General features: G+C 40.9%; 1 protein-coding gene across 3 annotated transcripts in view; it reads left to right on the top strand.

Annotated features, from left to right (window-relative positions):
• Positions 1-14,779, top strand: part of LOC144599531 (AP-2 complex subunit mu) — a 48,071-nt gene that overhangs the window by 7,337 nt on the left and 25,955 nt on the right. Inside the window, exons 1-2 of one of the 3 annotated variants that reach the window (XM_078410535.1) lie at positions 4,337-4,544; positions 6,403-6,519. In XM_078410535.1, coding sequence (XP_078266661.1) covers positions 6,446-6,519 — 74 coding nt within the window. In that variant the 5' untranslated portion in view covers positions 4,337-4,544; positions 6,403-6,445. Of the gene's footprint in view, positions 1-4,336; positions 4,545-4,984; positions 5,238-6,402; positions 6,520-14,779 lie in introns of those variants that run through there. The other 2 variants (XM_078410537.1, XM_078410534.1) reach the window with 2 other exon arrangements.

The raw sequence follows: 14,779 nt of genomic DNA, 5'->3' as shown, positions 1-14,779 counted from the left end.
GTGCCGAGAAAGTTTTTACAATGTTCATTTGTCGATAAATTGCTCAATTCTGTTTTGGGAAAGTTGTCTTTTTATCAATTTGCATCTTTGATCTCTGGAAAATTAGAATAATAAATCTGGGTCTTTGATCATTATTTTATTCTTTGGACATTTTAACCTCAACTAAAAAATAGATTTTTAAACCTTAAACAAGATTTTTTTAAGTTTTTCTTGCGAAATAAAGGTTGCAGCAAAACAAAATCTTGCCTATCCCGAGTTTGCAGTGTTGGGCTGGGCTTCATAAACTGCAACGGCTCGGGATAAGATATAGTGGGCTGCACATACAATTGACTGCACTTGTTTGAAGAATGGTCTGAGATGATAAGAGCATTGGACTATGTTAAATATCATTGTCCAAAGTACTCTGCAGCATTTTGAGATCAGTGGAAAATGGCATGTCCGTGTTTTATTTTAATCAGATAACCGTGTCATGGCCTTGTTTCTGGTTTGAATTCTGTATTTGTCAGAGAGATAGCTAATCAGACTTCTTCAAGACAAACAGTAAATGGTGTGGGGGTGAGGGAGGTCAGCGAGTAAAGCAATAATTGAACAGAATGAGCAGGAAAACCCAAAAGTTTAGTTTAGAGATACAGAGTGAAAACAGGCCATTCAGTCTACCAAGTCAGGGCAAACCAGTGACCACATGTTCACACTATCATATCATATCATATATATACAGCCGGAAACAGGCCTTTTCGGCCCACCAAGTCCATGCCGCCCAGCGATCCCCGTACATTAACACTATCCTACACCCATTAGGGACAATTTTTACATTTACCCAGCCAATTAACCTACATACCTGTACGTCTTTGGAGTGTGGGAGGAAACCGAAGATCTCGGAGAAAACCCACGCAGGTCACGGGGAGAACGTACAAACTCCTTACAGTGCAGCACCCATAGTCAGGATCGAACCTGAGTCTCCGGCGCTGCATTCGCTGTAAAGCAAAGTTCTATCGTACGCAATAGGGACAATTTGCAGAAGCCAATTAACCTACAAAACTACATGTCTTTGGAGTGTGGGAAGAAACTGTAGCACCACAGGGAGAATGTGCAAACTCTGTACAGACAGTACCTGAGAATCAAACCTGGGCCTCTGGCGCTGTAAGGCAACAACTCTACCACTGTGCCGCCCAAAGTACTGAACAAAACCTAGCACAACTTGGTGATAGTTTTAAAGCAACTGTATGACTGCAAATCCTTTTTCAGTTGCAAATTACCTAGGCCTAATCTTTTCCCCCAAGTTTTTTTTTAACTCTTTCATCCCTCTGAATCCTACATTAATAATTAGAAACTTGCATCAGGAATATTTGCTAAATCCTGCTGTTTTAATTAGGTCCCACTTCATGGTATCATCTGGGCTTCTGTTTCAGTGCATAAAATGGAGAGTGCAGCATAGCCAGTGCTGTTTTTTCGATACGATTTAAGTCATTAATGTTAAGATCGTACAACACTAACGAATGGTGCTCTCCCATGGTCTTGTCCAAGATGGTGGTAACTGGACATCATAAAAAGACAGATTGGATTCTTTGCATGACTACTATTTGGGTCTTGGTTATCACAGCAGATCTAGCTGATTCACTATTTGAAACACTGGAGTATCTGAGGGTTGCTTTTCTGTTGATATATCTAGTGTTTGCTAATTCTCATGTTACTGTTATGTTGAGCAAAACACAAATTGCTGTAGTCACTCAACGGGTCAGGCAGCATCCGTGGAGGAAATGAATAGCTATTTTGGGTTGGGACCCTTCTTCAGACTACCTATAATAATATTATTTGTTGAAATTAACACCAGCTTTACCTAAGAATGAGTGGGGTTTTTTTAGTGGTTAACGTAAGAGATTTGCACCTGGCAAGATATTCCTTGTAATATGTCCATTTGATAGCAGATCAACTGGCCTTAAGTTTTGTAGGTAGACACAAAATGCTAGTAGTAACTCAGCGGGCGCAGGCGGCATCTCTGGATAGAAGGAATGGGTGATGTTTTGGATCGAGACCCTTCTTCAGACTGAGAGTCGGGAGAGGGAGACACGGAGATATGGAAGGGTGAGGTGTGAAAACAAGACACCAAAGGGGACGTAGGTCAAGGAAAATGTTGAATAGATCATTGTTAGCTAGGGAAATGTGACAACAAAGCATAGAAAGGTAAATTCAATCAGGACGACAGTCAGACTGGTCGGAGAACTAGAATGGGGAGGGAAAGCAAGGGTTACTTGAAGTTAGAGATGTCGATTTTCATACCGCTGGGTTGTTAGCTGCCCATGTGTAGGTGCTGGTGGTGTAAGAAACAACACTGCAGATGCTGGTCGACACAAGGTACACACAAAATGCTGGAGTAACTTAGGTCAGGCAGCATCTCAGGAGAGAAGAAATGGGTGACGTTTCGGGTCGAGACCCTTTTTCTGTCGCCTCCGGGCCTTTTTCCATGGGAAGGAGTCCTAGCCTCCCAGTGATGACCCCGTCTCCAGTGGAACCCCTCCCCTTGGACTTCCCCGGCTGGCCCTCTACCTTCATTAGACCTTTTCATTTCTAACCGCCTCAAATTTTCCACTCCCCTTACTTACTCTAACCTCTCCATCAGTCTGGTCTCGACCCGGAATGTCACTCATTCCTTCTCTCCTGAGATGCTGCCTGACCCGCTGAGTTACCACAGCATTTTGTGTCTAACTTAGGTGCTGGTGGTAATCATTTAGGCTATTTGGCTATCATCCATGATAAGAGGTTTGTGAAAATGTGTTTGTCTAAAGTACGTGTAGTACTACGATCTGTTTCCAAATATTCTTGTTTTGCAACTGTTGAGAAAAAGATTGTATTAACCATTTTGCTTTCCTACATAGTATGCTGTTCCTGTGAGTTTCTCTCACATGACTGCCCCCAACACTGGCACAATCAGTGTTCCCTCTTACAATTTAAGCAACCATGTTCTCCAAGAAGTGACTACATGGTTGAGCATTGAGAACTTGGAGCATTGCTGCTTTATGCAGGAGGCTAAATAATTATTTTACATTTCTTCTGCTCCTCCCTTTCTCATCCCAGTTCTTCCACTGTGTGCCCCACCCCCACAAAACATTTTATAACAGCTGTTTTGAATTGATTCATTATGTTGGGTACCCACCATATCTTGTGTTTTCTAATGGGAGGTTTGCATGATGAATATCTGATCAGACTACCCCATTGCATATTTTAGTGGTTTGTCGTTGTTTCATACGCGATGTTACATATTCCCACGAGACATCTGAAGCTTGAGGCATTGATCCTGACTGCATTTGTAGTTGTTATTATCGTTTAATCAGTTAGTTGGATGGCCTGTCGAAGAGATATAATTGGGACTTGAAGTGAGTGTGATAACTGAGTAGACTGTTAATTGATGGCTAACCCATCTGCTTCACTTAATTAAATTATGAGCTTAATTTTATGTATCATATTTTGGAAATGAAGCAGGAAATGACGTGTACTAAAACATGGCTTTACATGGCGTGTGAAGGACCAAGATTATCCAACAAACTTAATTCCAGGCATGACTGTTTTCAGCTGAACTTTGAATGGTGACCCAGACTGATGGGCTAGAGGTTTTCTCTTTCTGCCACTTATAGGGTTCCAATACTGAATCCCAGAACCGAGCAATGTTTGGTTCAGTCTCCTAGTGGCATGGTAACATCCCCAGCAAGTGGGGAAACAAGCCTCTGTGAACATGGCCATGGATCGAGAAGAATGTGCTCAATCAACTCAATAACCACTGTACTGAATAATTCAGCGACGGAGCCTCCACAGACTTACCCCGAGGTGAAGAATGTCTTAGTGTACTGAATGGCTGGCTCCATTATTTAGGAACTAAAACCTGCAGTTGCTGGTTTACACCAAAGAAAGACACAAAGTGCTGGAGTAACTCAGTGAGTCAGGCAGCATCTCTGGAGAAAAAGTCTGAAGAAGGGTCCCGGCCCGAAGCATCACGCATCCTTTTTCTCCAGAGATGCAGACTGACCCGTTGAGTTACTCCAGCACTTTATGTCTATCTTTTCCATCCCTGCATCGACTCGGAGCCAGTTTGTTTTCTGCGTAACCAATTACTGAGTGAAAGCATAGCTGTAAAATGCACTATAGTTGAAAAAAATATGAAGGGTCTCTTCCCGAAAGGTCACCTGTTCATTTTCTCCAGAGATGCTGTCTGACCCACTGAGTTACTTCAGCTATTGGTGTCTATCTTCCGTTTTAATCAGCGAACGTCAACTCCACCCCTCCCCCCTGCTGCTCGACCCGCTGATATCCTGCAGCAGTTAGTTTTTTTTATTTGCTTCAGACTCCAGCACCTAGTCTCATGTGAGGCCAATATCCCAATATCCGATGTCACTCAATTTCAGTTGTCCTCAAAATGTTGTGGAAGAAATTAACTGCGGATGCTGGTTTATACCGAAGATAGACACAACGCGCTGGAGTAACTCAGCGGGTCAGGCAGCATCTCTGGAGACAAAGGATGGATGACGTTTCGGGTAGAGACCCTTCTTCAGACAGTAAGTAGTGGCGAGAAGTGCTAGTTCTCGCCTCCAGCTGTGCGCGCACCCACCCCCCACCCTTTGTCTAAAGAAGGATCCCGAAACGTCATCCATCCTTTTTTTTCTCCAGAGATGCTGCCTGACCCGTTAAGTTACTCCCGCACTTTGAGTCTGTCCTTAAAATATTATCGTTTGGACGGTGAGGAACGATATTACGCCAACACGCCTTGATGAGATGCTTAATTCTATCCCCACGGAGTGTTTTCGACTTCCACATGCGCAGCCAGTTTCTGGTTTAGATATCCCGCTGCATGGGTCGGGGCTGCTTTGTCGCATTGCAGACTTCCATTTCTCGGAGCTGCCATTCAAGTGTGTCTGTTTTTTGGGAGCAGACCACGCCCAGGCTTAACATTTTTTTCTTTCACAAGAACATATAGCAGTCAATAAACGCCGCAGCGAGGTTGAAACGAACACTTTGCAAAGCAGGGTCACTGCAACCTCTATCAGAAGCGAGAGTTTAGCACATTGCTGCGATATCCGACTGCTAAAACGCTAATATTCAAATGAGGCTACCGCCCCTGCCCTGCTCTGTTACATTAGATGACTTTGCGAGCGGGAGTGTTTGCGGATAGTACGTGAGGCGGTTGGAAAAGCATCTCCTTTTAAAGGGCGCGCCTGTATTTCTCGAGAAAGCTCGTTCTGGGGAAAATGGTACATTATATCCATAAGAATGAGACCACCGTGCGGCATCAAATGTAAACTGCCTGTGTGATTCGTCTTCAGCTGATGTGACGAGCAGAGTTGGTTGATTTTGTAGTCTAAACTCAACATTGATCTGGCATGTGCATTCATTGATCGGGTATTTGTGAATTGCTTAGTTTCTCAAGGGCAAATCCAGAGATATTAAAAGCCTGGGGTCTTTTTAGCGAGTTTAATTTTCTAACGAGTTTAATTTTCTTGTGGGTCTATTTATTTTTGGTAATGTGATTGCTTTTAATCAAGGAGACTTTACCCCTTTGCTACCTTTTACAATTCAATTTGTGTAAATTTGATATTGCTACCTGATTAAGGATGTGGCGTACCGATTTCAATCGGAGCTGCAGATCCTAAAACCTCCAGCCTGGAGCAATGCAGAACATTTGGGAATAGGATCTTAAATGATGACAGAAGCTGTGGTTTCTGCTGAGATGTATCATTTTGCACTTTAGTTTTTGAAATTATGATTAATCCATTGCCCAGCACAGCAATTGGATGGCTATTGTAGAACAGTGAGGCCACTGAGATAAATGATGCTTGGGTGGATTTTGATTGTCCATTGATCATAAAATTCAAGGGACGAGGAAAGGGAATTGTTGATCCAATGTTCCAGGAAAAAGTAATTAAGAGTGCCATGCATTTGATTTCAGCTCTGCGAATTGTTGAGTGGAAAGAATAGAATTGCATTTGGGTACTACTTTTTGTCACTTTTAAAAGTTTCAAAGTGCTTTGTGATTGTTAAGCTTATTTAGAAAGGTCGTATAAATGGGACCTATGTACAATTAAGAAGTTTTTGTAGGTAAATCTGTCCCTCAAGAGTATTTGTCCTTGTGTGGGAACTTTTTGCCTCTTCACATGTTAATACTGTGTTAAATACTCTGTGACCTTGCTGGGAAATGGAATTAAACTAAATGGCATTTGTGTTTGAAAATGTATACTCTATTCTTTATGAAGAAAAGTAATCTGAGGTCAAAGTTGAATTATTAATGTGCAAGAGTAGAGTAGCAATCATTATCTACGGTAAACCTGAATAACTGGAAAATATACAAACAAAAAGAAGCATAACATAGCTGAGATCAAAAGCTGTACCTGCAGTGATATTTTCTTTACTTTGCTTTAGGTCTTAATCAACATGGGAAGGGAGCACTAATCAAGATTCTAACATGATTGGAGGCTTGTTCATTTACAATCACAAGGGGGAAGTTCTTATCTCCAGAGTCTACAGGGATGACATTGGGTAAGTACTATTGTTATTGAAGCAGTCTTTTCTTTCTTGTAACTTGTCTACTTTTAAGATCGTTTTGCTTTGTACTGTTACTGATATGAAATTGCCTTGAACCATGGTGAATTTCCCCAAGAAAACTGGTCACTTGCAGTCAGCGGTTCTTTATGTATGGAATAAACTACTACATGCCATCATTGTTTAGATAGTTGGCAGTGGGTTTGTAAATAAGATGAACAAAATAATTTTCTACCTGCGTTTGGGGGTTGTTTTGAAGGTCAGTAGCCAGCGATTATGGGAATAGTTTGAAAGCAATTGTGCATGCATAGTAAATGATTTAAACAGTATCCTATAGATATTAGATTTGTTTAACTAATACTCTAATGTAAACTTAAAATAATTCTAACCGCAGGCGATTTACTCATAAAACAAATTTCAAAGCAAAATTGTGCAATTTGGCTTTTTTTTTTTTTTTTTGAACCCAGATATCATTGTGACATTCTTGCCATCTGTTCTCTGCTCCCAGAATGTTGACTTCCATCAAATTTATTTTACTGCTTTTGTCTGTACTTTAAAAAAATTCTCGAGCAGTAAGATTTGTAAGCCGCTCTAACTTGTGAAGAAGAAAAAAAGGAACTTTCTAACAGTCTTTTCACAACATTGCTCTTTCCACCACTAAGTACTGGTGCTTTGGTTTTACCATTGTGGTTTTGTTACTATTATATGAAATGGGTTTTAGAATTTCTGCAAACTAATATTGAGTGTGTCACCTAAATATGTTAGGCTGAATGATTTTGCAGCCTGCTTAAGGAATACTAAAAAATCTAGAATGATTATCTAATTAGAAATTAAACTGAGTGGAAGTTGAATGTTTAAACCATGTAGAGGAGAGGATGTAGTTTCATGAACATATTTCCAGCATTGTAGAACTTAACTAGAGTCAAAGTAATCAAAAAACATTATTCGAAAAGAGCAAATTTAGGAGGTGTTCAAAATTTGGAATGTTTTGAAACGATAAGTTGGAACTAATTGTTTTTAGTAAGAGGAAGGTTTAACTCGAGAGACACAGATTTAATGTTTTTTCTTTAAAAGATGCACGTACTTTGAGACACACCAAGTAGTTGCAATCTGAAATGTACTGCCATTAAAGAGAGGTGGAAAGAAATTCATGGGTAACCTTTCAAAAGATTAACAGTAAGATGGCAGGTAGCAAATCATTCAGCACTCTCGAAGGAGAGTGGGATATATCAATTAATAGTATCCTTTTCTTGCACAGACATACCCACCAATTTGCCTAACTTAACTAATCCCACTTATCTGTGTCCTTCCAAACCTTTCCAATCCATGACCTGTCCAACTGTCTTCTAAATGTCGTCATTCTGCCGGCCATTACACCTCCTCTGGGAAGCTGTTCTATCTGCTGACTGCCCTCTGTGAAACAGTGCTCCCTCGGGTCTCTTTTAAATCTTTCCCCTCTCACCTTAAACCTATGCTCTCTAATTTTAGTCTACCATACCCTGGGGAAAAGACTTGATTATTCATGTTATCTATGCCCCTAATGTTAAGTACCTCTGCAACAGTCACCCCAGGCCTCCTCCATTTCAGGGTGAAAAGTCTTAGCCTCACCTAATGACTCAAACCTTCCAGTCCCGGTAACATCTTCGTAGACCTCCTCTGTACCCTTTCCAGTTTAACATCATCCTTCCTATATTAGGGTGGCCAAAACTCTACACAGTAATCCAAACATGGGCTTACCAATGTCTTGCACAGCTGTAACATGTCCCACCCTGGTTTGTCTTACCAAAGTGCAACACATTGCATTTATCTAAATTAAACTCCACCTGCCATTCCTTAAACCACTGGCCCTGTTGATTACAATCTTGTAATCTTGGATAACCTTCTTCACTGGATGTTTGAATGCACAAGCACGATGAGACAAGTAGCCTTCTCCTGAGCTGTTTAAATTGAAATTTTATTGAACACTTTATATAATGACATCTTTGATCATTGTCTGAAATAGTATTTCATCCTTGATGCCATGTAATGTGCGTTGATAGGGATACTCCCAGGATTTAAACCTTTTTAGTCTGAAGAAGGGTCCCCTCCAGAGATGCTGTGTGACCTGCTGAGTTATTCTAGCACTTTGTGTCTATCTTTAAACTATCCCTGTTGAGTTAGAGCAAAGAGAATGATCTAAGAGATTGCTGCTTGAAAGGCACATTAAGCTACACTGACACATATCATCGGTGGTTGAGTAATCCAAGAATATTTTGCATCCAGATATGCACATGAAAGACGGCTCCTGGGTGCAAGAGGGCCGGAGGAGAGAATTGGGAAATGCTTTGATTAGAAGCCTTTGGTGGTAGATAGTTGGAAGCATCAGACTCATGTTGGTTTTCCTTCAACCAAACTACCATTGTTACAGTCCAAAGAAGGGTGTTGATCCGAAACATTGACTGTCCATCACCTTCCACAGATGCTGCGTGACCTGTTAAGTTCCTGCAGCAGTTTTTATTTTCTCCAGCATTGTCTCCAAATACATGATGCATGAACCGTGTTGCAAGAATGGCTTTTAAAATGCAGGGTGGAAGGTCTTGTGGCCCCTTGTCAAGAGCTCTGATTAACAATCGTGAAACCTCTAAATTTAAACATATTTTCCCTCCTTCCCTCCTTTCTTTTCTCTCTCCCGTCATTTCCCTCCCCCTGCCCTCACCTATTGTACTGCAATAAAATTATTTCTATCCCCCACAGTCCTTTTCTTGTAGTTCCTACTGTTATTACTGCAGTAATGTCTCTGTTATTTTCAATATGCCCATCAGTGGAAACAATTCCATCGCCGCTTAGGTCTCTCATCACTTTTAAACCCCATCCAACCATGGTAGATCTTTCCTAAGATATATATAAAACGTTGGCGTAACTCAGCGGGACAGGCAGCATCTCTGGAGAGAAGAAATGTGTGACATTTCGGGCCGAACCCCTTCTTCAGACTGACGGACCGTTCTTAAGATCCATGCTGTGGTCATAATTTATCATACTATTACTTAACGTTTCTAATCTTTGCATGTTGAAGGACTTTATATATCTCCTTTTCTAATGGTTATATACAAATGAACATTTTTCTTTTTTGGCGGGGTTCATTTTTCATTGAAAACACACATCCTTAAATCATTCCCTAATCTTATTTCCTGTCATGCATGCCAGCTGCCCATTACTACCACACTGTTGCTGCTCTCGTAAATCTAGGTTTTGAGTGCTGACAATCTGCTTACCAGTATGCGGTTAGGAAAGTGCACTGAGGAAGTATGGTCCTTTTGTATTGCATAGGATCGTCCTTATGTACCTACCAGAAGTTGTCATTTTATGGTAATCAAGAGTACTCTGCTCTACTTACCACCATTAGCCTCAAGTTCTTCCAAATGTTGCCACTCTAAAGCTGGTTGTAACAACCCTGGGCTCAAATCAAATTATTTTTAAAGAATCAATATCACACTCCGTTTAATATTCAATTGACCTGGGCACTACATCATTCTCAGCATAGGACTATCAATACATAGCTGATTATGCCAATCAGATTCCTGTTTATAATTTCCTGACTGAGACTTGTTCTCCTGAAATTTTATCAGGTCATCCTATGTCAGTGCGCTCCACCAGTGTAGACAGTGCTGGCCACATTTTAACAAACAAACTTAAACCACCTGTGTATTATTTATTACAATCCTTTCATCTATATCTTGTGCAGCTTCTAAAAGGTAGCCACATAATCTTCTCAAGCTGTGGTCAGGTTACACTGAGGAAGGGATGCTAGGAGAGAGAATCCCTTTCACCTATCCATTGGTGTGTACAATTGACATGTTAAGAGTTGCAGAATCAAATTCAATAGTATTTCAAAATGATATTGGATATTTACTCAGATGTAATTTTGTGGGATATTTGCTTGGATGTAGATCTGTGGGACAAGTTAATCTTTAAATAATATAAATGGAAAATTCAGAAATATTAATAGCATCTACAGAATAAAAATTGAAGTAATGCACTCGAACAGTGATGGCCAATCAATGGTGAAATCGATAGCCATTTCCCCATGGGTGGGATAAATATGCTGCAAGATTAAGTGCTCTTACAGTAAATTTATTAACATGTTTCTCAGGACGAGAGATGTTACCACAGAGAAATACTTTCCATGTCAGGCATATTTTTAGTGTGTGCATTATCGGGAGAGTAATAGCTGTTCACCAGCCTTGTCAATAATTGTAACAAAGTGCTGAAGATAGCAGATTAGGTTCCATCTGTGGAGAGATAAATGAGTTGGTTTTGGATCAATACACTTTCATCAGAAGTGGTAAAGTTAGAAAATGACTGTGTTTCAAGTTGCAGGAGGACATAGGTACAGGGAACGTTAATAATGGGTGGAAACCGAGAAGCTAATGTGAGGTAGTTATGCCCGAGAGGATGATGAAGGTTGGTTAATTCCATGTCATTCTTCTCTACACCTATAGCTCCTTTGTAACCTTTGCATGTTTCCTTCTTACGTTTTGTGGTTCTGATGAAAAGCCATCAGTCTGAAGGGTCGCTTGCTTCTCTCTCCACAGATGCTGCCGGAAATGCTGAATATTTCCATCACTTTCTGCACTTATTTCTAATTTCAAATGTCTGGTTTTGAATTTTCAACCTCGTCATTGTTTCCATTTCAAGTATCTGAAGATTTTGTGGATTCAACTAATTCCTGAATTGGTTTATTCTTTATATAATTTTAAAATTTGTTTCAATGCATATTATTCTACGGATTCCCAATAGTGGTGGTCCTCAGGTTCTGATACTATTTGGCTAGAATTGAGTCAAAATCTTCCCTTGTTTGCATCTGTGCAGAAATCTTCGCTTGTCTGCAGCTATGTTTTACTCTGCACTGGCAGCTGAATGTCACCAGGTGAAGAGGTTTTGTCTTTTTTTAAATAATCTATGGGGTAATCTGGATCTGGCTGAGTACTTCACTACTGCTACCTGAGCCTTGAACCTCTCACCTGTTTTACATTCCTTTCCCAGAGGTACTGTCACATAATCTTACACTTAACTCTACCTCATTTGGTTATCGTGTTACTGTATTTAAATATTCTTTTGCACAGCTCTGTGCACTACAATCTTGCACCATTCTGCTATTTTGCTCTCGTCATCATATTTTTCATGCCATTGCATCATCTTATTGTGCTTCACTTCAAACAAAATTTGACATATTTTTCATTACTATATGTATGCTATATGTGCTGAGCTTCATGTGAACAAGGAATTTCATTGCACCCTGGTGTATATGAAAGTAAACTAATCTAAACTTGTACTGTATTTGGTGATCTATATTAGCTCCCTGCTAAAGCAACCTCATTGAATTAAAAATTTGCATCCTTCCAATATTTTATCACCCCTAGTTCAATAATTCTTAAAATTTGGAATGAATACGCTACAATTTAATTAATTTTAATTTCTCCCGCAGTCAAAATGTCAATTCCCCACATTCCGTGCCAAAACTTCTCCCTCCCCTCTAAGATGCATCTTAAAACCAGCCCCTAGATTTTTGACCATCAGCCCTAATATCTGTCACTTAATGTCAAATTTTGTTTGAAGTGAAGCACAATAAGATGATGCAATGGCATTTAAGACCTTGGATAAAATCATTTTAATTTTGTCCATTCATCTGCAATGGTTTGTAGTGAGTTCCATTTCCTATTATTTCCATCCAATTTTCATTTCCAATGATTATTTTCCATTTTCTCTGCTTCTGCCCAGTTTCTAGCGAGGATGGCGCTGTTTGTAATTGGAATTCTGCCAAAGTGAATTCCATATTCGTTGTTCTTTAACTTCCTGTCACAAATGATGAGGAAATGAGATGTCATGGCATTTGATGATGACTGTGGATCATTTGGCCTGGGGATGAGGGACAAATATGCTACGTCGGGGACAACACGATACATGATAATATGTTCCAATCCTCTTTCGGGAGTAAAATGTTAATAATCTTATCTATTATATGGATGAGGAACACCTTGCAATATTTGTGTGAGGCAGCAGTGTTTCAGAATCTATAGGCTGATTATCTGAGCATAAATTGTTTATATTGGGATGACCTTTAGTTCTTACCCAATGTATTTCCTTTGGCAAAGTCTGATCTCCCCATCTTAGACCTATGCAAATATGGATGTGCCAGTTTCTTGATAGATCAGTGGAGACAAAATAGTTTCAAAACAACACGAGTTATAAAAACCATCTCTAACATGCATAGGGTTACAGATCTGTTTTGGATGAGGCACATAATATGTTCAATTATTGACTGATGCTTTTGCATGTGCTGGTGATTTGCACCTCTCGGTTGTCCATTGTTCTCCTTTAGATGTCTGAATAGTCCTTTGTAGTTCTCATCTGTGTCTGTTTTTTTTCTTTCTGGGCTTTGTGTGTTCTAACCCTCTCTCTCGTTGGTCTGTCACTTCCCCTTCCTTGCTGGCGTCTCATTTTTCCTCATCTCATCATGTGCTCATTGGCTGCACTAGGAATAGGTAACAGTCATTTGTCACCTTTGTGCTATTTAACCAGTGATTTGACCTATTTTGAGCTTTGTCTGGGCATGTTGGTAGTTGTTGCGTGGTTGAAGTAATTCACCTGGGGTTGGTATGATGGGGAAGTCTTTGAGCAGCAGTAGCTGGCAGGAATTCAGATCTGTTATCAAAATTTAGCTCCACTAGGTTTAATGCAATACTTTTAAGGGAAGTTTGTATGCATGAGAGAGGAAGGAACAGGGTAGGCTGAGCTCAGGTAGGAAGTTCAAGAGAAGCATTAACTCCAGCACAGACTACTCTGTTACTTGCTTAAAGCACAGGAGCACGAGCATTAATGAAATCAGCATTAAAAAGCATTGTTATTAATGTTAAATATAGAGAAGTACTGCTGATATTGAAAATTTGCTTGGAGCATAGTAGGAACTCCTTACCACCTCTGCATGCTGCTGAGTCAAGAACCTGGAGGAATCTACCAAGAATGCCCCCACAGCTTGTGGCAAGACTACCTGCGAGGGTGATGCTGGGTGGTGCAGTTACTTGATGTATAGATGTGGTGCCTGGTACTGTGTGGTGGCCAGCACAGTAAGTGGTTCTCACAACAGCTGCTCCATGTATGGCTGGACCACTTGGATCCTTCTATCCCATTGTTTCCTGTTGGATGCCATGGAAGCTGCTTTCCCCTCTAGATGTATAGCGAACCACCTCTGCACAGATTTCCTTATTGTAACATGCTCAAACGCCAACAATAACTGCTGAATATGTTAACATGGGGAAGTCTGTGGGCTGGTGAGAACTGTGTACCCAAACTAAGTGATGGAGAGAAGCCAGCTTCCTTTGAATTCACCAGGTGGGGATGGCAGAGAACTCAGATCTCGGTGGTCTCTCAACGTGTGAACCAGATGTTACAGGTCACCAGTGCTGGCCAGATTCACAGGCACCTCCCCTACACCCAGCCATGGGGTCAATGGAGGGTGGGGATTTGTGCTTGCTTCCCTGCATAGCAACCGGGGAGGGGGGGAGGGCAAGGGCAGGTGGTCCACCAGATTTCTTGCACAGCAGTACACAGCCCAAGCAGATGTTTTTCTAAAGCGCAGCAAGGTGTGTGTCCGTGAGTGTTCAAACTGGAGGTCCATGGGCATTGTTAAAAATTGATGCTTTGTCGAATGGTGCCAAGTGGGGTATCACTGTAGATGGGCTGTGACCTGTGACTGAGCGAAAGAATCAATATTTCATTCCAATTAAATTCTAGTTGAAAATCAAAGTTAATTGCAACAATTTCATTCTCTACTTGCGTCACTTTACTGGAGTCCAGCCATTACATTAAAACAATGTTATCTATATTGTTGATTATATCTCAGGAAAATGAGCTAAGTATGCTGCTGCTTGTGTTTGAGAATTTATGCATGTTCAGGCAGTCAGTGACAGCTTATCCATGCATGTTGGATCTTGCTGTAAGACTTGGCAGGAAGTGGATTTGTGTCATGGCAGGATACTTGCCAGCATTAGCAGACTCAACAAATGAAACGTACTGAAACAAAGAGTTGCAGGTGCTGGTTACAAAAGAAGATGGTGCTGGAGTAACTCTGCTGGTTAGGAGAGGTGACACTGGGTCAGGACCCATCTTCAGACATTGTAGGGGAGGGGGGAATGGAAAGAAAGCTTGAAGAAAGGAGGGACAGTGCAAAGCCTGGCCGGTTGTGCGTTGATGCAGGTAAGGTGGGGGGGGGGGGGGGGTT

The sequence above is a fragment of the Rhinoraja longicauda genome, chromosome 13, assembly GCF_053455715.1.
Source record: "Rhinoraja longicauda isolate Sanriku21f chromosome 13, sRhiLon1.1, whole genome shotgun sequence".
Classification (NCBI taxonomy): Eukaryota; Metazoa; Chordata; class Chondrichthyes; order Rajiformes; family Arhynchobatidae; genus Rhinoraja; species Rhinoraja longicauda.
The sequence above is the reverse complement of the archived record's forward strand: the minus strand, read 5'-3'. Positions and strand labels throughout refer to the sequence as shown.